Source organism: Triturus cristatus, chromosome 10 (genome assembly GCF_964204655.1).
Source record: "Triturus cristatus chromosome 10, aTriCri1.1, whole genome shotgun sequence".
NCBI lineage: Eukaryota > Metazoa > Chordata > Amphibia > Caudata > Salamandridae > Triturus > Triturus cristatus.
The window spans coordinates 636138287-636164921 of NC_140593.1; the positions used below are offsets into that span (position 1 = coordinate 636138287).

General features: G+C 46.3%; 1 protein-coding gene across 1 annotated transcript in view; it reads left to right on the plus strand.

The window, feature by feature from the left end:
* Positions 1-19699: 19699 nt before the first annotated feature.
* Positions 19700-26635, plus strand: part of LOC146789824 (uncharacterized) — a 121625-nt gene continuing 114689 nt past the window's right edge. Inside the window, exon 1 of the mRNA XM_085632181.1 lies at positions 19700-19882. Within this exon, the coding sequence (XP_085488307.1) occupies positions 19852-19882 (31 nt within the window). The 5' untranslated portion in view covers positions 19700-19851. The remainder of the gene's footprint in view (positions 19883-26635) is intronic.

The window sequence follows — 26635 nt, forward strand, 5'->3', positions numbered from 1 at the left end:
AACTAAAATGGAACCACAGGGGGTTATGATCAGAATGCGTCCGCCCTAGATATTCCGATTTCGCAACTAGCGGGAGCAAAGATTGGGAACCCACCAACCTGTCAAGCCGTACATGCAGATCATGTACTTCAGAATAATAGGAGTAGATTTGCTCGGTTGGGTGGAGGATGCGCCACATGTCTTGCAATGCCCAATTCGAAAGCCAGTCCCCGAGTGCTTGCGCGTTTGACACCGCCATTGTCATGCGGAGAGGGGGAAAGGATCTATCCAAGTGAACATCAAGCACCATGTTAAAATCCACGCCCAGCAGCCAGGGGAGCCAGGTGTAGGGGGTCAGGACCTTCGATAGTTGTGTTAGGAATGATGGTTGGTCCACATTGGGGGCATATACTAAACCCAGTAGTATTGTTTGGCCATTTAACTTACACGAAGGTGTACCTGCCTTCTCGGTCTGTTACCACGTCTTCACAGACCAGTGTACCTCGCATGTGTGCTGAAAAGGCGGTGCCGTATATCTGCCCTCTCCAGCGCCTGCGGAGCCTGTCAAGCTCTGCCTGTGTCATGCGTGTCTCCTGTAAGAGGGCGATACCCACTAAATGTCTCTGGAGGTAGGAAAATATACAATAGCGCCTCGTGGGTGTGTGCATGCTGCGTATATTTCATGTTATTATGTTAGTTCGTGTCATCGCTAAGCTGGTTAGTCAACTGCGGTGTCGGGTGTGGGAGTCGCACTGGTGAGTGGGCGCCATGGTCAGGGGGTTATGTTGGTTTGCTGCAATGAAAACAACATAACAACTGCAAACATCATAACAGTTGGGGTGTATCCCCTGGGGGATGTCCGTCCAAACGTCTGTAACAATTATTGATTATGAGCTAGTACAGTGTGGTGCCTGATGGGGCACGTGCGCTAGCTGTGTCTTGACTTTACTGTCCACCCCTATTGTCTCCGGTGTGTTTAGGAGATGCATCATCATGCTGATTGTCTAGGGCAGCGCGCAGGTCTGGCTTGGGACTTAATGGAGTGCCGCCAACTCCGAATTATCTCAATGTGATGCGCGGTACGGTCAGACTGGCGCTCAGCGGTTACCTAATTGTCTCCTAAGGTATCGTGTGCGCCCGTTTGTGCTTTAGTGGCACTCCTATTGTGCAGTGCAGTCTAAGAACATGTGTGAAGAAAACAAGTAAACAAAGCTCTACTTGCGTATGGTGACTATGACTGAGTCCAACGCAGCATTATGATATCATATGATGTCATCGGCAGTTTGTGGGTTTACCACTGGCCGGTTCATATCTTCAGAGATTGCAGTTGACGGGGATGATGGGCCACTAGTTCCTGACATGTCTTGCATGCAGGCTTCCATGCGTTCATTACTGTGCGCAGTTCCAAGAGTTGCTACTGCCTCTAAGACATCCTGTTGCTCCATCCTGATTTTCTCTGGACTTGGCGCTACTGGGCCTGACCTTGCAGTCTGGAATGTCCCACGTCTTCTCTGCCGTCGAGTTCTCCGCTCTGTCGCGTTGCTAGCATCCGGGCCCAGAGGGTGTGTTCCTGTCCACAGCCCCGACTCCTCCAGCCAGTCCCACACCTCTTTTGGTTCCACTCTCAGCCTGGCGGGGAATAGCAGTGAGTAGGGCAGCTCCAGTTCCCGAAGTTGATGCTTCACTGCCATGTAGTTGCTTCTGCGCCGCTGCACAAGTGCGGTGTAGTCTGGAAAGAACATGACTTGACTGCCACCCACTTTAAGGTCACCTAGCTTCCGGGTTTCGCGCAACACCACGTCTCTGTCCCTGTAGTTAAGGAGTTTGAAGAGGAACGGGCAGGGCCTGGTGCCCGGTCGAGGCTTCTGCGCCGGCACCTGATGCGCCCGCTCCACTACAAATTGCAGTGACAATGCCCCCTGAGGCAGCAGGTCTCGTAGCCAGCGCTCAACATATTGCTCCGGGCTTCTACCTTCCTCCCCCTCTGGAAGGCCCACCACGCGAACATTGTTGCAGCGGGAGCTTCCTTCTGCATCTTCCACTCTGTCTTCGAGCGCATGCACGCGGTCCATCATGTCTTGTAGTGCAGCAGCATGACTCTGGGTGACAGGCTGAAGCTCTTGGAGGGTTTAACCATGTGCCGTAACCGTCTCGGCCAGTTTACGGTGGTCTGCGTGCAGGAGGGTGAAGTCTGAGGTGACTTTATCGATCCGTGCTTCCAGGGACGTCCTGGTCTGTTCTAGGGTGGCACCAATCTTTTCCACTGCTGCGAGCACCAAATCCATTTTGGCCGCGAGAGTCGTCGCCTGCGATTCCATCTCTCTGCCGTGTCGCGCGTGTGGGGGGTCTAGGCTTCCCGTGCGTGGCGGTCCTTGCTGCAACTTGTCTCTTAGCTGGCCCATTACAAGTTGCTGCGCTGTTGGCATTCGTGAGCAGCCCTTAGTGCGGTTGGTCTCGACTGTCGGCGGGCCACTGGTCTTGATCTAAGGGACTCTGGGCTCACCCTCAATAGTGGATCACTCGTGCCACTTAATTAGGATTATACTCAGTGGACGTTCTTCCCTGTGGGTAATGTCTCGGTTCAGGAGCGGGCTTCTCAGCAGGTAGACTTCGTGGCCCTGGGTGCACCGCAGCGGAGAAGCGCCCGTACCCCGCCTATGGCGGCCGATGGGGGCATCTCTAGTGGGTTGCAGTGTTAAGTCCGGGCCACTGCTTCAACGCGGGGAGCCGCTTCTGACTCTCTTCTACCCCGGGGGTGTCCCAGAGGTGCCCCTGCGGTTCTGCTCTGTACTCTGGCCACTCACCGCTCGTCTGGCCCGTCGGCTGTCGCCCTATCAGACCCAGGGCTCCCGTGGCAGTTCAGTAACACTTTGGCAGGAGTTCCCAATGTTCTGGTTCACAACTAAATAGCGGCCAGCTGCCCAGTGATTAACTGCCTCCTGCGCGGATTGCAGGCCTGGCACACTTCTTTACTTCCCCAATCTGCCAGGTGGGACGGGTGGCCTCCACTTTAATAGGAGACCTCGGCTAGTCCTACCTGGATCTGGTTCTCGCCCCAGTCTTGGTGCAGTTTGCTCGCGCTGTTCAGCAGCCACCCACCTCCACTCACAGCTGCTGATCCGTGTTGCTTTGCGGTCTCCCAAGGGATCGCGTCACCCCAGCGGCCTCCACTGCCGGAGGTGATTGCTGGAAATTGCACCCTCAGCGCGTTTCTCACGCGCACTGCATAGACTCGCTGCTTACAGCAGGATCCCTCCAGGAACCCGCTACTCCCGTCTGGCGGCAGGATACCCAGTCAGTTGCAGGTTACAGCTCTGGCTCAGGCCGTCGCTTCTCGCTCCATGTTGCTGCCATAAGTCCGTGCCTCGTGCTGATCACACTCCTCACCTCAGCTGCATAAGATGGTGCTCGACGGGCGGCCCAGCACCTCCTCTCGGCCTGCTGCCACCACCGCCTCTGGGCACCGCTAGTCACTCGCGGCCACCCCGGGGGTCTCCACTCCCTGTCAGCAGGCCTCGGGAATCCGCTCTCCATCCATGGATCTCGGGGGCCCGCCTCGCCGGGGCTTTTGCTGGTCTGGATGTCCTCTCTGGCACTAGCAGTCGCGCCCAGTGTCCACTGATGGGGGTGTAGTTGCGAGCGCCGGCCTCAGCCCCTCACCGCGTGCTGCCCCCCGCGCGCTCACTCCTCTTAGGCCTCATGGCTCCCCCAGGCCACGGCGGTGACCGCGTCCATTGAATTATCACTCCGCTAGGCCCCCCGGGTGCCTTTCCTCGGTGTCTAACCAGTCCCGTGTGTTTTTAGCATGGATGGCACCTCTGCAGGATCGTTTTGCAGGATAATTAGGGGATATTGGCCGGAGTGCTAGAGACTCGCGTCCGCCATTTTGGCTGGCTAGCCACGCCCCCTAACGCGACAGTGATGTTCTCATGTTATTGTGAACACTCAGCATCACTGGATCAGTGTGTAACTTGCGCGCTTTGACACTCTAGTCAAGGCGCTTTCTCACACAGGGGGTTGTCTCTCGGGTGCCGGCATTACCGCACAAGTGATTGCCAGCTCTCTGGCGTAACCTGCTGTGGCATGCTGTGCACACCTTGACAGCCACCACTGTGAGAACCAGTCCCATGGTATAAAGCACAGTCAGCCTCTTGTCTTTATGCGCCAGGTGCGCGCTTTTATGTACTTTGAGGAGACACACAATGACGCCTCTGATATATGTTTCATGTGTGTCCTTTGTTGTTTTTCTGTTTCCTTCTATTCTTAGTTCACATCAGGAGCGGTTCATTTATTCAGTTGTAGCCTTACTGTAGTGTTTCACAGTCTTGGCCCGCCCTGATCTTACAGTGGGTCTTACTCCTTCCACTCACTTGCACTTCCACACCACGGCTTGTATTTGGTCCTGATGAAGCGCCATGGATCCTCGTGACCAACCAGGCACAAAACATGTCAACCTTTTAGTTACCGGGGCACATGACGCCCAGTGGAGTAACGCACGACCTTCTGGTTTTTTACTCTGACAAGGGTACCGTCACAATAAATATATGCTCCTTGGTATCCCTTAGCCAGTTTTAACTTTCACTCACACTTTTACCCCTCATATAAGACTCACCCCACATACCCGCACTCATCTGACGGCTGTTCTCAAAAGATCTCCGCCAAAGTGACCCTTCTTGGGACCCGTAGGGCATTGCAGCGCCGGCCCGACGAGGAGCAAACGCCCGATGGTGAAGCATGACATCCTTCGGGATTTGAGGGCAACAAGAGACAAGACTTGCTCTTGCCTCAGAACAGTGGGTTCTAGACCTAGGATCACTCTTTTGCTTGTTTTTTCTTCCTTTTGTCCTTTTGGTGAGTGAGTGACATTTGGCACCCCTACCTTCGGAACAGTGAACCCCCCCCTTTTGATTTGACGACTTCGATTTAGGAGCACGGGACCATAATTAGCTCCTGGTCCCCCCTTCCTTTTGGTTGATATAAACTAATAGGGTACTGCCGTAATTATTTGAAGCGTGTGTAGGCGCATTTAAAGCACCAGTTCGAGCTATATAAAAAACATGCATAATGCTTCGATAAAATGGCGCTATGGGGCAGTGCACTTTCTTAAACCTCCTTGATTCATTCATGAAGCCAACCTTAACTTGCCGCTATTGTTATGCTGGGCAATAACCGACTTATAACTACCAGTCAATATGTAAGTAGTAGAGAGCCTGGGCTGTTTGAGGTTACAGGGCCCTCTTTGAGGCAGTGCAGTCAAAGCCAGGCAGTAAAACGCATTAGGTTGGGCAGCGCCTCTCTCTGCTGTTAATCTGAACCACTTCTCTCCCCAAGGCACTGGGCCCCCGGGACAGGTAGGAGAGAGGCGGCCGGATGGGGCCCCCCAGAGCTGGCATGTAACCAGCTTTTGAAGGTTCACTGCTTAGAGGAAAAATGCGCGATACCACGGCGAGGCGTAGCTCGAGGAGGGCAGGCAGGGATCCAAGGTAAAGTCATTTCGGAGATTCAACAGCGTCACAGTTAATCAGCACATTGTTCATTGTCGCCACAAAGCATGACTATTCATAATGGATGCGAGAGTAAGCAGTTTGCTAATCACCCAATCAGGGGCCTGTCCATCCAGCCGTACCACGGGATAGTACCCATAATATTTTATCACTGTGGCTCTGCATGTTTTTATACGGCCTGTAGAGTGTTTAACAGCCTTGCAAAGCAAAGACATTCTTGCATTCAGTATCAGGAGATGCAAGGTAATTAACCCTGTTAGCAGTTAAAGCCAACAAGTACCAAATATACTGCCACACTTATAATCACTGCCACATAGTCCATTGCAGTAAAACGGGATAAAATAATGCATGTGTAAACACTTATAAGATCCCAAAGGCGAGACCGATTGCATTGCAAATGCTTGTTTACTTTACTGAGGGAAACCCGGTTTCACAATATTTACAAGTCAGTGTTGACCCACTTGATGTGGATTAGCAACATCTTGTAAATGAGGCACACTTCCATTATGTACTTGGGGTCATATGTACAAGCCTGTGATGAAATCCAGTGTTAATCTTCTTGGATTGACACGACGATCAGCCACTTCCGAAACACGGGGCTCAGACGTATTTACTACATTACATTGCAGCATGGCATTTCCGCATGCAACTGCGCTAAATGTCGCTGCGTAGCCCTAACGCAGACACTCTTGCAACATTGTGCAAGAGTGTCTGCGTTGGTGTTAGGCAGCTACATTTATCACCAGTGCATGTTGTGACACATGACTGAGCCGTATTGTTGTACATACACTGCAGTGCTACATTCCTAAAGCGGCAGAGTGCTGTGTTGAGCCAAGTAGGCTAAATCAACGCTTAGTCACTTTGCTTGTTAATATGGGCCAGAGTTAGGAGACACAATCCTGGTCATTTGACATTGTATATATGCATGTGTGCTGGATTACAAGTCCCTTACACCATTGTTATGTGTCTTTCTATGTATTTGTTAATGATGCCAATAGCTTGCAGCATATGTGAATTTACCCGCAAGTACCTATGTAGCTGTCCTTTCATCTGCACACAGTGTGGGTGGGCACTGAGACATAGTTAGATAGACGGAAGCAACATTACTCCCCCGCACTCCCCCATGTCCCTGGTTGTTACTTACCCTGTTGCTGATGTAGCTGGTCATAGTCAACACTATCCTGTCCCTCTACTCCAACCACTGACTCCTCACAGATGACTGCGGACACCTGTTCCTCCAAGGCATTAAGCTCCTCCTGTGGCGCTGGACTCCCACCTCCAGTGCTGCCTGTCAATTACTGTCCAGTTTCTGCTTAGTCTTGCGCTTGGCATCATGCCAGCACTTCTTACAATTGGTCACTGTCCTCTTGACTTCTGCTACTGTGTTGACCTTGCTGCCAACAGACTACCAAATGACATTTTTGGCCCCCAATGACACCCTGGAACTGACGAAGAGCTGGTGTTGATTATCCGTCACCTCTGCTATCAGTATCTCATTTTCCTCCTGACTGAAACTAGTTTTCCTCTTCATCTTCCTCTGGTACTCTGGCTGGTCCCCCTGGCTGATAGGGGGGTTGTTGTCTGCTGCTAAACTAGGTCCAGGCTGCTCCATTTTGCTTTCAGGTAGTATTTTCTTTTTGTATTTTGTAGGCTTTTTGCTTGTTTTGTTTTGTGAAGCTAGTGTTTGCGGCAACAATCTCCGCCACTAACTGATCTTATCGCCATGTAGCAACGTATTGTAAATATGGCACTAACATGGCGATGGTTTTTGGCGATAAACGGCATTCAGAAAATTGCAGCTAAGCAACGCAAATTTTGCTTACCGGTAATTCCTGTAAATATACTGCACTGATTCATACAAGGATGTAAATTAAAATCACCAGCTAAAATGACAGAACTAAGCAGGATTTAGGCAGGGAATCGACAAACCCTTGAGAGTCGCAATATGACTAGGTATTCCTGATGAGGAGGGAGCATTATAAAAATTAACAACTAGCAACCTAGGAGAATTAGGGGTTTCAACAAGACAGCAGCCAAATTTGATATACCAGCATTAATCGTAGGCATTGTGCATTTGAGCATTATCAAAACTAAAATTAAAAGACCAGCCTTTGCCCTCCGATGATTGGGGAAAAAACAGCAGGGACTGAAAAGGAGGAAAATACATTAGGAAAAAAAGTCAGTAGGTGTTTCATCCTGTATGTGCATACTTGGGCTCTTCAACAACGATGAAAATATCTTTCTTATTGTAAGCACTTTTTAAGTATAAAAAATTAATAAAATATAGGACTGCGGGATGAAGCAAATGAGGAGCTGGTGGTGAGAAACAGTGGGGGAGGGGAAAAGCAACACTCAGGAGCCGATTCCGATCTCGGTCGGAAGGGCACCGAATTGGGTTCGGCCGGAAAGACTACGATCCGTACGCCTGTTTTCCGGCCGACTCGTACAGCTGTATGAGCGAGCAAGTACGATGCGAGCTACATGAAATTCACCGACCGAGTCGTTTCCGGGTCCGAACCGCTCCGTACGTCCCGGTCGGAAGCTAACCGTGGCGTGCAATGGATGCGATTTACAACCGAGCCAGTACGATGCACGCGTCGGACAGCCTGTGCGAGCCGGAGTGTCCGGCTCTCAAAAGCTCCTGGAGTCGGACTTTGGGGGCACACGTTGGACCCCTGACACCCGCAGCCCTACGACTCGGACACAGGGGGAGACCTATGGGACTCCCCAACACAGGCATGTACGGTACGGGGGGCACCGACACGTACCCACTGTAGGGGGTGCACTTGTTCGAGACGTACCCATTCAGTCAATGGGAGCCCATGTACGCGTCGTACGACCGGCTCCCATTGACTTTTATGGGAGTCGGACCGAACCGAGTCCGACAGCATACGTGCGCATCGTACTCTCTCGGTCGGACTGTACGGGTCCGGCTCGGTCGGAAAACACTCTGGATCCGACTCGGTCGGAGTGCTTTCCGACCCGGATCGGAATTGGCCCCATAGAGAGCAACACGGGGGACAGGGAGAAGCGCATACGAGGGCGAGAGCAATACAGAGCGTGGGGGAGGTGAGGAAATTCAAATACGGCCCCATCTTTCCTAGTAACACCATTACGCTGTTGCCCTCACTAAGGCACCTTCAACCTTCATAGCGTTTCTCTCTCATTCTATGCTGTTGCACATATTACACGACCTTTCCTGTTTCCCTGAGCTAAGTCCATTCTGAGACCTGGCTCGAAGCAACTAATCCCCGAGATAACCATCTATTGACCCTTGGTGAGCGTTCTCGGCCTCTCCAGTTGTTTTACGAATCACCATCTTCAACACGCAAGCACGTCCTGTCGTAAATTAATTTAACCAAGGAATGGCTATGCCGCCTGACCTATAGGGTCGGGTAGAGAACACGACCTTAGGGAAGGAATTTCTATTACCCATTATCCTGTATCTTGTACAAAGAATGTTCTCTTGTGGATGATTTGTATTTTTATTGCACATTGAGGGGGTTGTTGATTTAGGGGATTCAAGCGCTACAAAAGACTGTAAGCCACGGATTGAAGTGGCAGTCTCCTGAGAACCTACCACTGATGTACTTCTAGGACAACTGTACCTAGCTGCAGCTAATAAATTGAAGTTCCTATGCCATACAGAGTGTTCCGTGTCTCTGTAAATTGGAAGGCGAACTCAGAAGATTTCAGGCGTACCCTGCGCCGCCAGGCTTAATGAGCCCGGTTCTTCAATTGGTGCCCTCTGTGAGGCCGCTTCAGAGGTCGTGGGTCCAGCCCAAGGATCGTGAGGAGCCCCGCAAGGAAATTCCGGAGGACGCGCACCACGTGATCGACCCCTGCATGTCGTAAGTGGACCGAAGGTTTTTTACCGTGTGGCTTCTCCCTTCCAACGGCTGCAAAGACCTGCTGCCCTGACTGCAGCCACGCTTTGGCTCCCTTGGTAATTGGTATCGCGAGACATCAGACGGACCTCTGTTGGCGTACGAAAACATCTGGTTAAGTTAAGTATAGTGGCCACTCCTTTGTCTTTGTTTTGTCTTTGTTCGACTTTTGCAAAAGCCGAAACCGAGGGATGAGTGCAGTTTTTTTGTACTATAAAGTGACTAATTAACCCCTTGAAGTTTGTAAAGAAACTATTGTGGTAGCGATGCCTGGTTTCAGGAAATTTGGAAGTTGGTATTGTTGTAATCGCGATAGGGCTTCCCGACTGGAGGACTCTTGTCCAATTCCTCCGGCCGGAACTCCCACTTATGAAGTATATTCTAAACATGGTATTGGCCCCATAGCTTTTAATGAGGCATGGGTTCGCTATACTAGGAAAGATGGCGTTTTACGATGGCCACAGAACGGCAATTTTGAGCTCAATATTTTAGATAATTTGGAGAACACTTTGTTTAAGCGAAAAGCCCGGCCGGCTATGTTTGACTCTTTTCGCTTATGGCGTAAGGAGGCCAAACAGAAAGACATAAAACAAGCTAAAAGAGATAGGAGGGATATGTCTATTTTACAAGCTGCGCAACAGTTTAAAAATAATGAAACCGATCATGCGATTGAGGTCTCAGATAGGCAACATCGTATGGCAATAGATAAATGTTATCCAGTGTTGCCAACTTCCCCTACGGAGAAAAATGTGGACCCTGAGAAGGATTCTTTAATGTCCCATCTGTTGAGATTACCCCCGCCCTATGCGCAGGGAGCTAATGTACCTTTTGGATTACCGCCTGCCCCCGGAGCGAATGCACCTTTATTATTAGCACCTGCCCCGCCTGATCCGCCTGTTGTCCCACCTGTTGCTCCTCAATCGGTTCCTGCACCCCCACCACAGCTTTCTCCGGTATTACCGAGCTCTCCCTTACCTTCGGCTCCCTTCGTAAATGTTACTCCCTCTTCTGCCCCGCCTAATATTCTGTCTCCTGTCCTAATGACGAATTCTCCTTCCGCTCGGAGGCGAATGATCGATACAGTTTCTGGCCTTTTGTCCCCTCTCTTTGGGACATTTCAAATGACCCCTGTTCCTCCTCGTAGACAAACTCGTAGTCAGCTCCCATGTCCGGAGGAACGGGAAGTGCTAGATTTTCAAGCCGGAAGGTGGATCACGAATGGCCCCCAGTATAATGTGCAAGATATTATGGTCACCTTTCAGCAGTGGGAGGCGCCAACGCAGATATGTTTTTGATACTATGTGTAACATTTTAAGTCAAGAGTGGGAGGATATGGGATTGGGACGAGCCCCTCAGGGCCTGCTCGATGTACAGGCCGAGTTTGATAAAGGGCTGATTGTGGGCGCAGAGGTTGAGGACGCGGTAGGAACGCTTGTCACTTTTAGAATGATGCTTGTCTGCCGGTCCTTGCCAAAACGCGATTCGTCCATCAGGCGAAAATTAAAACACTATCCCATGAGAGAGGTTCCCCCAGTGTGGAGAGAGGAGGTTGCAGCTCAGGGTGGTAATCCTCTTATACCTGCTCACTTTCAACGTGTGTGGGTACACGTTCCGTGGAAACGATCTGAGGTATTAGCCCTTAAGCAGTCCTTACTGGTCCCCCGTAAAAATCCTGCTGGGTACTACAAAAAGTTGTCCCAAACTGTCGATGCATGTATTATGAATTTGGCCGATATAGACATGCTAATGGGTAATGTGGTCCCACATTCGTTATGGGCTAGGATTCGGAAGGAGGACCATGTGGGGGAACTGGGGGTGATTGGGCTGCCATACTCGCCGCGGACAGACTCCAAGTGGGTGGTGCCAAACCTGAGACTCTCATTACAGAACTCCCAGCTAGGATCATTGCCTTACTGAAAACTATGATGCCCCCTCTGTGAGTTAATTGGGATAAGTTAGCAGCTTGTAAGCAGAAAGCGGATGAAAACGTCTCTGATTTCTTCACGCGTTTCGAGGAGACGTTCATCGATCATAGTGGTCAGGATATGAGCACGGAAGGTGGCCAACGGTTGTTTGTAGACAAATTTGTATCAAATTTGGTTCCGGAAATATCTAATAAATTGAAGAATTCTGAAAGTGCGTGGGCGGTTTCCTCTTCGGCCCAGATATTGGCTACTGCCCAGTACTATGAAAATAGGGATAGAGAGGAAAGAGAGAAACTTGATAAAAAGACCAAAGAGTTGAAAACAAAAGTTCTTTTGCAACAAGCTTATCCTCCTCGCCCTAGCCAACGTGAATATCAGCCGTCTCCACAATTCCAGAGACAGTTGCAGAGGTCTGGGCCTTTCGTTCCCCGACCCCCACTGGGCCAAAACCAATGCGCTTACTGTAAAGAAGAAGGCCATTTAAAGTATAATTGCCCGGTTTTGTTACAGCGCACGAGCGGTATTCCCACGTCACGAGGCCAGGGTGGTTATCAGTCAGCACCAAGAGATAGAGGACGAGGTACGCCGCCTAATAACCAACGTTCCATGTCCCCTGGAAACTCCACAAATAATTTTGATCAGCAAAATGTTCAGTCTTCCAACTATTACAACAGTGATTACTATACTGAGGATGAGAGCCAGAATTCCCAATCTAGCTAGGACAGCCATGGACAAAGTATGGGAGTAGTATCAGTTCCAGTGGACCAAAGTGGGCCTTATGTTGATGTGGAAGCACTAGGTGTTACAGAGCCATTCCTATTAGACACTGGTGCAACAAAGAGCTCTATGATTCACTCTAAACTCCCTGGGGCACCTTTGTCTGGCTGTACAAATGTTTCTGTAGGTTTTCTGGCGCCCCAGTTCAAAACCCAGTTTCATGCCCTTTGCCCATTTCAATAGGTCCTTACAAATTGGAGGCCCCGCTCCTTTTAACAACTGGTTGTGGTGAAAATTTGTTGGGCTTGGATTTATTGAAGAGATTGTATGCGACATTACACTGTTCCCCTTCTGGTGTATGTCTTACCTTAGGTAAGAAATTAACCTCACCGATGTACTTGTCTAAAGACCAGCTTCCCCCTGAATTACAATCTCTTCCAGCCACCCTCTAGGCCACCGGCCCCAATGATGTGGGCCTCCTGCGGATACCTCCCTACATTGTAACACTCAAGCCTAATACTAAATTTCCTCGCATTACACAATATAAAATTTCCAGTGACGGCGAAAAAGCTCTTTTGACTATAGTTCATGATTTGGTACAAAACGATGTAGTCGAAGAGACTAGGGGAAATGTATGCAATAGCCCTGTTCTGCCTGTTTTTAAACGAACCAACCCTTCCCAGCCACCTGTCTATCGTTTTGTGATTGATCTCAGAGAAGTCAACAAGATTGTGGTACCTCAATTCCCTGTTGTCCCGGATATTAATGCCCTGCTGACAATGATACCAGCCTCAGCTTCCTGGTTTTCCGTCATTGACCTCAAAAATGCTTTCTTCAGCATTCCCATTGCTGAGGAAAGTAGGGATATTTTTGGCTTCTCCTTAGCAGGCCGAAGCTTCCGGTTCAAGCGAGCTCCTCAAGGCTATTGCGAGAGCCCCTCCATTTATAGTCAAGCATTGAAATCACAGCTCGATACTTTGTGTTTACCAACAGGGGCCACTCTCATTCAATATGTGGATGACCTGTTGGTTGCAGCAGAATTCTGAAGACACTTGTAAAGAGGCTACCATTTCACTGTTACGCCACTTATCTGACCACAACCACAAGGTTTCACCGTCAAAATTGCAATATTGCTGCCAAGAGGTTACCTACCTAGGTCATCTCTTGTCATAGGGGGACGGCGATTGACCCCAGAACGTATCCAAGCAATTGCCCAAATGCCTATTTCATGTACGCAAAAAGAGGTGCGTGCGTTTTTAGGTATTATCTCTTGTTGTAGACAATGGATCCCCAATTTTTCCCTTCTGGCAAAACCCTTGTTGGCACTCACTCTTAAAGATACACCACACCCGCTTCCATGGACTGCGGAATGTCAGAAAAGTTTCACTAATTTACGCACTGCCTTGTGCTCTGCCCCTGTGTTAGGTACTCCTGATTACAGTAAGCCTTTCACATTCTATGTTCATGAGAAAGAATGTTGGGCGTTATCAGTTTTAACGCAACGATTTGGGGACAAGCAACGCCCCTGTGCCTATTTTTCGGCCACGTTAGATCCAGTGGCCAAAGCATTACCTAGCTGTTTGAGGGCTACAGCAGCAGCGGCAGTTTCCATTCGCCAGTCTGCTGGATTGGTATTAGATAATACCCTTATGGTCATGGTACCGCATGCAGTAGACACCCTCCTAAATAGAACAAAGACCCAACAACTCACGAGTGCACGCCTTTCGGGGTACGAATTGACGCTCTTGGCTAGCCACATACACATTAAGCGATGTAATACCTTGAACCCGGCAACATTGCTGCCAATTCCAGTAGAAAATGATACTCAGGAGCAACACGACTGCTTCCTCCGCACAGAGGAAGAGACAAAAGGCAGAGTTGATTTAAAGGATACTCCACTCCCGGACCCGGATGGGACCTTATGGGTGGACGGTTCTTGTTTTAAGCTTCCCAATGGTGAAACTACCTCAGCCTATGCAGTCACTACCTTATACACTGTTGTAGAAACAGCACGTATTATACATAACTCAGCCCAGGCAGCTGAATTGATAGCACTGACTAGAGCTTGTGTGTTGGCTGAAGGAAAAAGGGTGAATGTGTATACTGATAGTCAGTATGCGTTTGGAGTGGCCCATTGTTTTGGCCGCCTGTGGAAGGAAAGAGGGTTTCTCACATCCTATGGCACTAAGATACAGCATGGCCAATTGGTAAATGACCTCCTTGAATCACTCATCTTGCCCACTCAGATAGCGATTGTGAAGTGTAGTGCACATAAGAAGATCACTGATGATGTAGGTCAAGGAAATGCTTTCGCAGACCACATAGCGAAAGAGACAGCTAGAGACACTACAAGCCGCATGTATGTTGCGGGCTCTGCTAGATGGGTTGCACAAGGAGGGATGTGTGAGAATACTGTGGACAGTGTGAAAATGATCCAGGCAAAGGCCACAGAGAAAGAATTGAGTACGTGGAAAGAAAGTATAGGAAGATTGGATGTGACAGGGTGCTGGACAGACTTGTCAGAACATCAACGCTGGTTGTTACCAGATGCTTATGTACTCCCAGTAGTTACCATGGCACATGGTCCAGCCCATATTAGCGCTAAAGGTATATGCAAGCTTCTGGCTCCGGTATGGAAGAATGTGGGGATCCCTAAATGTGCAGACAATCTGGTTAAGCATTGTATTGTATGCTTGATGCATAACCCGGGGAAGGGAACACCAACACCAGCAGGACACTTTGCTTCCCCAACTTACCCTTTTGAGGTTTTACAAATAGATTACATCCACATGGAACGATGTAACAATCTGAAGTACGTTCTTGTTGTGGTATGTGCCTTCTCCCGATGGGTAGAGGCCTATCCCCTGAAAGATAATACTCCTCTATCCACGGCAAAAGTCCTTCTGAAGGAGTTTCTGCCAAGATTTGGGTTACCGAGAATTATTTGGAGTGACAACGGAAGTGAATTTGTGGGTCAGATCATGCAGAAAGTATGTTCAGGCCTTGGCATTCAGCAAAAATTCCACGCAACAAACCATCCTCAGTCAGCAGGTTTGGTGGAATGCTATAATGGCACCCTTAAGCTTAAACTGGCGAAAATAGACGCCAGCACGGGTCTTGCCTGGCCTGATGCCTTGCCCTTGGCTCTCTTATCCACCAGTACAACCACCCATTCCCGTATGGGGCTTAGTCCTAATGAGGTTGTCTTTGGACGCCCTGCAAAGGTTTGGGGAGTCCCAAGGCCAAAGAAATACTCAGAGATAGAGCATCCATTTTTAATTGACTATTTACATGATCTAACCACTAAGTTACGTGTCCTTCACCAACAGGTACAAGATACTTTGCCCCAGGCTTCAACGGATCCTGGTCACACCATACGGCCGGGAGACTGGGTATGCGTCAAAAACTTCCAGAGGTCAAAGAACTTGGTACCTCGCTGGAGAGAACCTTGTCAGGTACTACTGACGACGCGTACTGCAGTAAAGGTGGTCGGCAAAAAGAACTGGGTACGTGGGGTACATTGCAAGAAAGTGCCCCTACCATTGCCTTATGATCAATGGGTTCATCAACGAATTAGCGACTCTGAAACCGGAAGAATACCAAGATTTGGACTATTCAGCGATGCACGCCTAGACTTTGCCGGAGCAGGACAAGACGACGACGAGGTCCTCCAGACAGCTATACCACCGGCAGTGAAATTGGACACTACTAAACCACATCTCCTTTTCCAAGAGCAAACTGTACCTGGTTCCCGGAGGTACGATTTGAGGCCCAGACTGAACAAAAATACCTCAATAGTGCTTCATTGACTTTGTCTTTATCCCGATTTCCACATGATTGCAGGGCCGTGATCATAAGTCTCAGAATTGTGACCCAAGATGTGGCTCTAGGCCTGTGGGACTTGTAGGAAAGTATAAAGAACTACAGACAATCACAGCTGAGTGAAGCAACCTCCCGTCACGGGCAATATTTAGAGCTGGAAATGACTGTTAACAAGGGAATGGACAAAATACAAACAATGAGCACAAAGCATTGTAAATTATTGCATAATCGTTTTATAGTGGCTTTAATAATATTGATTTTGATATGTATTATATTGTCTTGTATAGGATGGGGACTACACGTAATTTTTACACAGCCTACTCCCAAAGTTACGGTTGAAATGCATACACATGGCACTCTACCACCTCATGTTGAGTCAAGAAGAAGTGAATTCCGCAACAACACATTCGTTTCCATGCTACACCAACATCAATTGGCCACTAATGCGACGAACTGTTAGGTTTGCGGTCTTCTGCCAAGTTCGGTGAATACTGGAATGCCATACATTACCCTTCCTTTTTCATTTAATGGCTCTTGTAGTGCATGGTGGGAATTGAGCGCCAGTTGGGTATTTTCTGGAGATGGGGATACTCGAGAAGTAAGGAGCTTGGGAGTACATCTATACCATTTATGTTGGCGGGACAGAAAAAGGATAAATGGGACGGATAGTGAGAAGTCAGAATATGCTGATCGCCAAACCAAATCTACGGATTTGTATTTTCTGCCCTCTAATAGAACCTCTTGAAAAGGACAAACTTTTCTAGTGGTACCTAGACAAGCACCATTCTGTATTAGGAAAGGAGGGTTAGAATATAAAGGTACAAGCAATTGCCAACATATTGTGACATTGAATGGGACAGATTGGCCTCGCGTGGTTCCCTCACGTAATACATACTTTGTGTGTGGAAATAAGGCTTACACTTCTCTACCTGGTAATTGGAGAGGCACTTGTTATATCGCTTGGTTGTTGCCCCCTACATATATAGCAGATGCTAAGCATCATCATTTACAGAAAGGAGGGGTGGCGTCTGACCAGGATACGTCAGGACAAGAAGTCGGGGTTGTCTTGAAAGGACTCCTTCCATTCTGGGGCTCAATAGCCAACAGTAGAGACATAAGACAACTAATTCGAGTTGTAGAAGCCACTGTCAATGAAAGAGCTGGAGCTTTGAGTAACATCACTGCAGAACTCGTTGCTGACCGCCTCGTCACGCTTCAGAACAGGATGGTATTAGATATCATCCTTGCTGACCGTGGGGGTGTATGCAGATTGATCGGATCTAGCTGTTGCATTTTTATTCCAGACAACGCCCCTACAGTATACCAAGCCATCTCTAAGCTACATAAGATCGCTGAGTCCGTTCACCAGGATGAAGGGAATTGGTCTCTGATGGGATGGTTTGGGGGACTACTGTCTACATGGGGATGGAAGATTCTCACCTTTGTCGGAGCGACTTTGGCCATTCTCTTCTCATGTTGCCTTTGCCTACAATGTGGTCCAGCTATATGCGGGCTCTGCGCCACCCTGTGTGTTCCAAATCCGGTATCACAGAAAGCAGCGAACACAAAGATAATGCTGCAACAACAGCTTGTAGAGTTCATGGCTATTGAAGTCGATTCAGATTAACAACAGCCTCTGGTTTCTTTGCCTGAGTAATGGCAAAAGGAGGGTCTGAGGAAATTCAAATACGGCCCCATCTTTCCTAGTAACACCATTACGCTGTTGCCCTCACTCAGGCACCTTCAACCTTCATAGCGTTTCTCTCTCATTCTATACTGTTGCACATATTACACGACCTTTCCTGTTTCCCTGAGCTAAGTCCATTCTGAGACCCGGCTCGAAGCAACTAATCCCCGAGATAACCATCTATTGACCCTTGGTGACCGTTCTCGGCCTCTCCAGTTGTTTTACGAATCACCATCTTCAACATGCAAGCACGTCCTGTCGTAAATTAATTTAGCCAAGGAATGGCTATGCCGCCTGACCTATAGGGTCGGGTAGAGAACACGACCTTAGGGAAGGAATTTCTATTACCCATTATCCTGTATCTTGTACAAAGAATGTTTTCTTGTGGATGATTTGTATTTTTATTGCACATTGAGGGGGTTGTTGCTTTAGGGGATTCAAGCGCTACAAAAGACTGTGAGCCACGGATTGAAGTGGCAGTCTCCTGAGAACCTACCACTGATGTACTTCTAGGACAACTGTACCTAGCTGCAGCTAATAAATTGAAGTTCCTATGCCAGACAGAGTGTTCCGTGTCTCTGTAATTTGGAAGGCGAACTCAGAAGATTTCAGGCGTACCCTGTGCCGCCAGGCTTAATGAGCCCGGTTCTTCAGAGGGAGAGAAGCACGGGCAAGAGAGGGCTATACTGAGCATCGGAGAAAGCACAAGGATGAGACAAAACACCAGGGGAGCAGAAGTGCAACTGGAAAACAGATGCACTCTCATGGACTGCTTAAGCAAAAAGAAAAATGTAGTTCTCTAAACGCTAGCAATGGAAGGACATATGTAAAAACACTATACTTCAGGGGTGAGACAAACACGTGATGGACAAGGCAAGCGAGCCATTGAATAAGCAAGCAAATGAGAGCGAAAATAAAGCCAACCAAGGTTAGGCAATTGGCAGGCTTAAAGCCCACCGTAAGCTCTTGTACAATTGGTCTTTTTCAACCAGACAGTGGTGCTGTTTGGTAGGCTCGACCTAATAAAATTCGTTAGGATGTAGAATTGAAAAACAATGATTGGAAACTTGGGGGCAGATTTACAAGCCCCTTGCGCCACTTCTGCGTCATTTTTAATATGGGAAAAGTGACGCAAAAGTGGCGCAAGGGGCTTGTAAATCTGCCCCTTGATGTCCTGATAAAATGGAGTGAGGTGGCCACACTGTTGTGTAGTGGAAACATGTGTTTTTGTACAAAGCATTATTTTTTTATTGTGTTAGTTAGTCCAATTGATTAGATTTTAAATCGAAGTTAGAATATAGCACTCACGATGCACTGGTGTCGTTTGAAAAGGTAATGCAAGACCAGCAATGGGAAAGTGATATTCTTGACTATCTGGTAACCCTGTCCGTAGCCGCCAAATGCCTTTCGTGTGTAGCACCTTCAGCCAGTGCTGCTGTTTTAGCATTTTGCAACCTCGGACTTCAAGTTTCACAATAACCCCCCAGAGTAATTGTTTAAACATTCGCACATTCATCGTTATGGTGATACCTGCCTAAAAAGGTGACACACGATTACATTGAGAAATGTAACAGCTTTGATGCTGTATACTTAATGGTGTCTTTTATTTTATTTGAACTCATTCCTGTTCGCCATTGTGTGGATATATGGATTGTTTTGGACTTTTTTTCCGAACTCATTTTGAGTTCATTTTTCACATCACACCTGCTAACTCTGCACTAAATACAATACTATCTCTGAAGAATAAAGGGTGTCTGTTTATGCAGTTACAGTTGCCTCGCAGAGATAGTAGGGTTGAGCTTCACTCAGTGGGACTTGTCTCTGTCTTCTAAGGAGTAATTGGACGCTGTTAGTTTTGGATTTCAGATAAAACAGTTAGCAACACCGTACCAGGAGCTTATATGAACCGCGATCACGCCTTTACTGCAGGATGCACCGGGCTGTGTACTTCTCTGCAGCCCGATGTGTATACAGTTCTTTTAGGCACGCTTCCAAAACCCACGACTCATTTAGCTCCTTGAAACATACGCTCCTCCTTCTACGTAGGGCTGTATGTATATGAATCTATAGGTTTTTTTTTAATACACGCTGTGCAGCAAACAAAACCCCTCCTACAAAAGCCTTTGTTTATTCTGTGTACAACACATTTCCTTCCCCGACGATCTTCCTGTGCAGCTGCAGAGGAAGGGAAGTGAATCTGAACCCGCCCTCTCCTGCAGCAGAGGAAGCAGTCCCTGCAGCCGCAGCTCCCACAATCCCCCGCGCAGGAGGGACTACCGTACTGTAGGAAAGACAATAGCATTTGAGGGGGATAGTGGCAGCAGGAAGAGATGGAGAAGCAGACAGAGCGGCGGCAGACAGGTAAACAATAAACCGATGAGTAATTCGAAAAAAGAAAAAGAAATTAAAAGCAGGGAGAAAGATGTGAGCCAAGGAAGGGAAGCGCGCAAACATACAGCCCGGCAATATAGACCCGAAGACAGGTCTGGGGGATGGGGAGAAACGAAAAGCGACTAGCGCTAAATATATATGTTTGGAGAGTGACAGTAAAAAGAAACCATCAAAACATTTCAGAGAGCAAGGAAGATAGATATAATAATATTGTTGTGGGACCTACCAGTGGTGTATGGGGTTCATAACAGAAACATACGCAGACTTCAGCGCACCCTTCATTTCCCAAATAAATGCACAGGTAAACGGGGTTTGAAGAAGACGCCTACTCGCGTCCCAAGTACCGACAGTAGCCCCATACTGTCCATCAAGCCCATGCCAGATGCTTTGCTAGCCCCGGCCAACGTTGTGCTTGTTGTATGTGTGCAAACGGCAGGTGTAGTGCGTGTTTGGGTTCACGGGAGGTGAGAAGGGTGCTAGGGTGTCTCCCCACTCTTTGCAGCTGGGAAATGCACCCACTTGTTCAAGTGCCCGTCCGTAACATGCGGTGGTTCGCGGGCACAGTTCACTCCCTTTCACTTCCTGCTTTGGCTGTGTCATGCTATTCCTTTCGAGAATGTTGCGGACAGGGAGAAGAACTGGCCTAAAGGAATACACGTACTTGTTGTGGCAACCGGAGTGCACACTTTGTGATCGTGCTTGCGTCAAACACAAGAACATTACGATATAAGTCTGTAGAACATCAAATGTCTTAAGCAAATGCATGCTTCCTTTTGCACCACTGTGCCACAGACCATGCGTAGATGCACGCGAGCGTGTACAACGCGACGGTACCACAAGCTTATTTTGACAGTCACCAAAGGAAGCCTTCAACAGCTGACGGCTTACCCTGGTCCAATAGACTCAAGTTTTAATCTTATTGGAATTGAAGTGAGAAATGTGGTAGAGTAAAAAATGAAAATGGTTCACTATGGCTAAACGGTAGTTGCTCAGTGATGCAAGGGCTGCCAACCTTGAAAACGTTAGACTCAGCCACACCAATGTATGGGGAGAGGATGTGGCGGTCGATCACCGGGTTCGAGTCTTGCATGGACGCTCAACATCCGGTGATTCTGGGCAAAAGTTAATCTCTCCGTGCCTAACAAAAATAATGTGTCCTTGTGTAACGTAACTGGTGCTCACGTAAAGCGCTCCAATACCTGATACCTTCGGGTCAAGTTCGTGCTATATAAGACTCCGAAAAAATGTCTCCTTTATTCAGCAGTAGTTTTTCTTTTAGCCATTCTGGTATTTGGAGTGCGTGGAATAAACACACCGAGTTCAAGTTCAAGTTTATTTGTGTGATTAATTAAAATCTTACAAAAAAAGATTAAAATATCCTCAAATATAAAAACATTAAAACGCTATAATCACAATTGCTATCATGCCTCTAATACAATATACAATATATATAAAAATAGAATAAATTATTATTCCCCTAATTTTTTATCCACAGTGCTTCACAATTTTACAAATGCAGAAATCATGAATATATCTTTAGAGTTTAGACATGCCATCACTGCTTGTCTGCATGACCTTAGTCCACGTTCATTAACCCCTTGGCTGCGGCAGGAATTCCGCCACAGTGCTGGGGGGGGTTTGGGGGCAGCGCGGTGGCGCTGTGCTCATGACGGAGCCACTCCGTCCTGAGCCACGGTTGAGCTGTGCTCATGACGGAGTGGTTCCGTCATGACTCCGCCCACTGCGCTAATCGCCCGCACAGGCGGGGAATCAGCGCAGCGTGGGAGGAGCGGCGGCCAACGGCCGCAGCATGACGGAACCACTCCGTCATGAGCACACGGCACCCGTGGCTCATGACAGAGTGGTTCCGTCATGAGCGCTGAAGGGGTTAAATAGTCTCTTTAAAATGGCTTTCCTTTCCTTTTCTAACCCAGGGCAAAGACATAGTAAATGTATAATATTCTCGTTACCACATTTACATAATCTACAATCCGTATTGATTGCGTTTTTTTTCCATATGGGTACATGACATAAACCCGGCAGTAACCCAAAGCGTGCTCTGATAAAGATTTTCTTGTTTTTCAATGACCATGTTATTTCTAAATATTCTTGGACATGTTTTTTGATATATCCATTTATGATTGGCCATGCATGTTTTCTTTTCGCAAATATATCTTTATCTTTTATCAGAGAAAAATGATTGGTAAATTTGTTAATTGTTTTTTTTAAACTTTCTTGGGTAATCGTATTCTCCCAGATCAATATTACACCAAATTCTTCTTTTGCTTTATTTAGGTAGGACCAAGCCTGCGACTTCTTGCCATAATAGCTGGGACATTTGATTTTCTTGGTCATTTTTTACTCGATTCCAAACTTTAAGAGCTTGTCCTTTTCTTGCTAGAAGCTGGTTATTTATCCCAAATTCGAGCCTTACCTGAGCTTGCGAAGCATTTTTTGGCAGGAAAAATAAGATTTTGTACGTTTTTGAAATTGCATTATTAATAATCTCTGCGTTCTTTCCCATTTAATACCTCAGAACCATATGTTAGTGTAGGTAATAGCTTTGCTGAGATGATCTTTAGTAAAGGACGAAAAGACAAATCAGATATTGAATTCTGAATTATCCTAAAGGCTGCAGTCATAGTATTAGCTTTTCTTGTAATTTCTCTTTTTTGCGGGAGAAAATTTCCATTATCGTTAAATATAACTCCAAGAAACCGGTAGGAATGAACTTGTTCTAATTTCGTTCCCTCCAGGTTCCAATTATATTTATTTTTTAGCCTTATATTTTTCGTAACTACCATTACTTTGGTCTTTGTTTCATTTATCACCATATCATTTTGTTTTGCATACACTGATAGACAATCAATTAGCCTCTGCAACCCAACTTTGGTGTGACTTATAAGTACAACATCGTCCGCGTAAAGGAGATTAGATATTTGTTTATCTGCTAATCTAGGCGGATGTGCATTTACCTTATTCAATGTAGTTGAAAGATCCGCTAAAAAAAGATTAAATAGCAGAGGTGCAAGGACACACCCTTGTTTTAGACCTCCCGTTGTAAGTATCTTGTTGGTTAATGTTTGCCCGTCACCAATTCTTACTCTAATCCAGGTGTCAGTGTACAGTAATTGTATCATTCTCAATAATAAGTTTGGAATTCCTTGCTCTTCAAGTTTTTTCCACAGATGGTGCCTGTTCACACAATCAAAGGCCGATTTGAAGTCGACGAAACAAAAATACAAAGGTTGTTTAACTAAAAGTGCCTTATCCATTAATACAGATAGAATCAATATATTTGTTGAGGTTCCTAAACCTTTGATAAATCCAGTTTGGTTAGGTGGCAGTATTTTTTTATCCTTTACCCAGTCAGTCAAACTGGATAATAAAAGCCCTGCGAACAATTTTGCATCAGTGTCTTAAAGGGTAATCAAGCGATAATTCTCTGGTTGTTGCCAATTTCCTTTTTTAAAAATTGGAGATATCAATGAACCTCTCCATGATTTTTGGACCATCCCTGTTCGTATGACTTCATTAAATAGCCCAGTAATCTGGTTCTTCTTTGTAAAGAGAAAACGGAATGCCATTGGGTCCCGGTGCTCCATTTTTTTGGTTCTTTATTAGTTTTACGAGTTGGGTTTCTGTAATAGGGATTTCTGCGTCACATTCTACATCGATCTAATCTGTCCTTAAGTGTTTGTTTTCTTTCGTAACTGATTTGTGTTCCTCAATATTCACTTCTATATTAGGATTCAGGATTTTTATGAGATATATGGTCCATTCCTCTTCAGTTAAGGAGGATGTGACTACAGATTTATTTGGCCTGGTTAATCCGTTAATCACTTTCCAGAACTCCCTTGAGTTCGCTTGATTACTGGCATAGAAGATTTTTGCCCACAATCCCTAATTAATTTTATTTTTTTCGTTCCAAATTAATTTTCTCAATTCGTTGTTGGCCTTTTTTAATTTTATTTGTATATCTTCATCATTTGGGTACTTATGGGTACTTATTTAGCTGTTTCCTAAGTCTATTATGGGTCCGTCTGACCTTTTTTACTGTATATGGGAAATTGATAAAGGTATCATTTTTTTCCTTTGGACATTGTGTTTTTTTTATAGCATGAGGAGAAGTATCGTATGGTGCAACTATTTTTTGTGTGAAATTTTCCCATTGATCAGTTACAGACGATAAGGTGCTATCTTTAAAACATTTTTTAATTAGTTCTCGTGCCTTTTTCATCGTGGTGTCCATATTATTTGTTTCCCATGTAGGTTTTCTATAATTAGAAGTACAAATCTGACCGTGCATGGTTAAGTAATTTTGATCTTTTGATCCTTGCAATTTCACTTGTACTATTTGTTGACTATGGTCACTTTCAAATACTTTTTTTTAGGTGATATGAAGTAATTTTATCAAAGATATTTACAGAAACCATAGTATAGTCTATTCTAGATTTATACTGGTGAGACTGAAAAGACCACGCTGGGGGTGTATCTGACTCAAATCTACCATTCAACATTCTAAGACCCAAAGCTTCCATGTCCATCATGAAGTTCTTCCCAATAGTCTTTTGTTTAACATTTTTTGAGTGATCAAGTACTTGCTCCGGGATTAACCATTGATGATTTTGGGACTGGATAAAATCATCCCGTATGAATTGTACTAGTAGATTTATATTGAAATCTCCTGTAACTAAGAAATCTATAGACGGGTCTTCCATTATACATTAAACACACCGAAATGGGAGAAATTAAAAAGAAATTGAAGTACTGTTTGCTAAGTAGTCAAGAATAGAGGAAGATGGCCTCATAACACACACTGTTGTGTTTTTGCAAAGGCCCACTTCTCCACTCCTTATACTCCACACAGAAATTTCCAGCTGACTCATGGACAAACGGAGGTCATTATTCTTCTTGTCTCCTCGGCCTTGCTACTCTACCCGTCTTCATTTTTCCCGAATCTCACCATCACATTCTGTTCCAATTTACTCAGCAATGACAGTTAACTCATTAAGTCAGACAGTCAAATTCCTTTATTCGATCTTCATAGAGATCATAAAAGTGCACAGCATAGACAACACAGCCAATTCACAATATAAAAATATTAAAATAAATATCAAAATGTATAAAAGCAGATCAAATTATTAATATTCAGAAAGCATTTTTTATTCTTATGCAGAGGCAAAAACCCAGAATAGTACCTCCATCAATTCGTTCTGTTATTTGTCCATCTCATTAAATAACAAAATGCACATCATCACTTACGTGTAAGACACAAACATATCCTAACATAATTAAAAAGAGAATAAAATGAGTACCCCCCCAAAAAAATCCTCATTTAAGCCACAATATAAAAAAACGCATTACATGACACGATCAACAATAATCTACTAAAAAAGGGTGCTTAACAGGATTGACAGCTGCCTATAGGCTCATCACCTCTCCATCATGTTACTGCTGCATATAGACATTTTGAGAAAACAGGAAACACAAAAACAGGTATGATAATCAGCTAACATCTGGAGATATAGAAGAGCCTCAGTGCGCTTTTTTTAAACGCCAGAGATTTCACATGGTGTTTATGTCAAAATTGAAAAAAATTGTGATAAAAATGTACAAAGAAATATAAAATGCAACAGGCATTGTTATGGAATCCCATCACAGGTACAGGGAGGCAGACTACTATCCCACACCTTTCCTCTCTTGGTAAAGCACATTAAACGTCTCACAGTGCCTGACCTAAATCTAAAAGCGAGTAAACTCCAGAGTTAGAAAGAAATGTAAAACTCTGACTGATAATGTAATATAATACATACTAGTGGAGTGGTTACTAAGAGCTGCATCGGTCCTTTGGGAAAGAATAAACACAGCATAACGAGATTTGCTCAGCCTTTTGTCAGACTTGCAGATGGACTTAGGAGAGGCAAACATTTAAGGAAGACCAGTTTCAACAAAGGACTTGCTAACATAATTCAACCATGGAATGGATAAACCCTTATCCTGGCAGAGACAGTCTACAATAACATCTATGTTAAAACTAGCTGTTCTGCTTTGGTTTTTCCTCCTGATAGAACCTGCTCCACAGAGCCTTTTTAACCCAAACCAGAACGTTACCCCCTCCCTAGGGCCTTTTTACACCTAAATAACCACATATATTTGTACCACCTAAGGACAGGGAATTCCTATTATATATATATTTATCTCGCGACCTCAGTCAGGCCCAGAATCTCCTACCTATTCGGCAGCGACACACAAAGTCTCGCGACCTCAGTCAGGTCCAGAATCTCCTACCTATTCGGCAGCGATACACAAAGTCTCGCGACCTCAGTCAGGTCCAGAATCTCCTACCTATTCGGCAGCGACACACAAAGTCTCGCGACCTCAGTCAGGTCCAGAATTTCCTACCTATTCGGCAGCGACACACAAAGTCTCGCGACCTCAGTCAGGTCCAGAATCTCCTACCTATTCGGCAGCGACACACAAAGTCTCGCGACCTCAGTCAGGTCCAGAATCTCCTACCTATTCGGTAGCGATACACAAAGTCTCGCGACCTCAGTCAGGTCCAGAATCTCCTACCTATTCGGCAGCGATACACAAAGTCTCGCGACCTCAGTCAGGTCCAGAATCTCCTACCTATCCGGCAGCGACACACAAAGTCTCGCGACCTCAGTCAGGTCCAGAATCTCCTACCTATTCGGCAGCGACACACAAAGTCTCGCGACC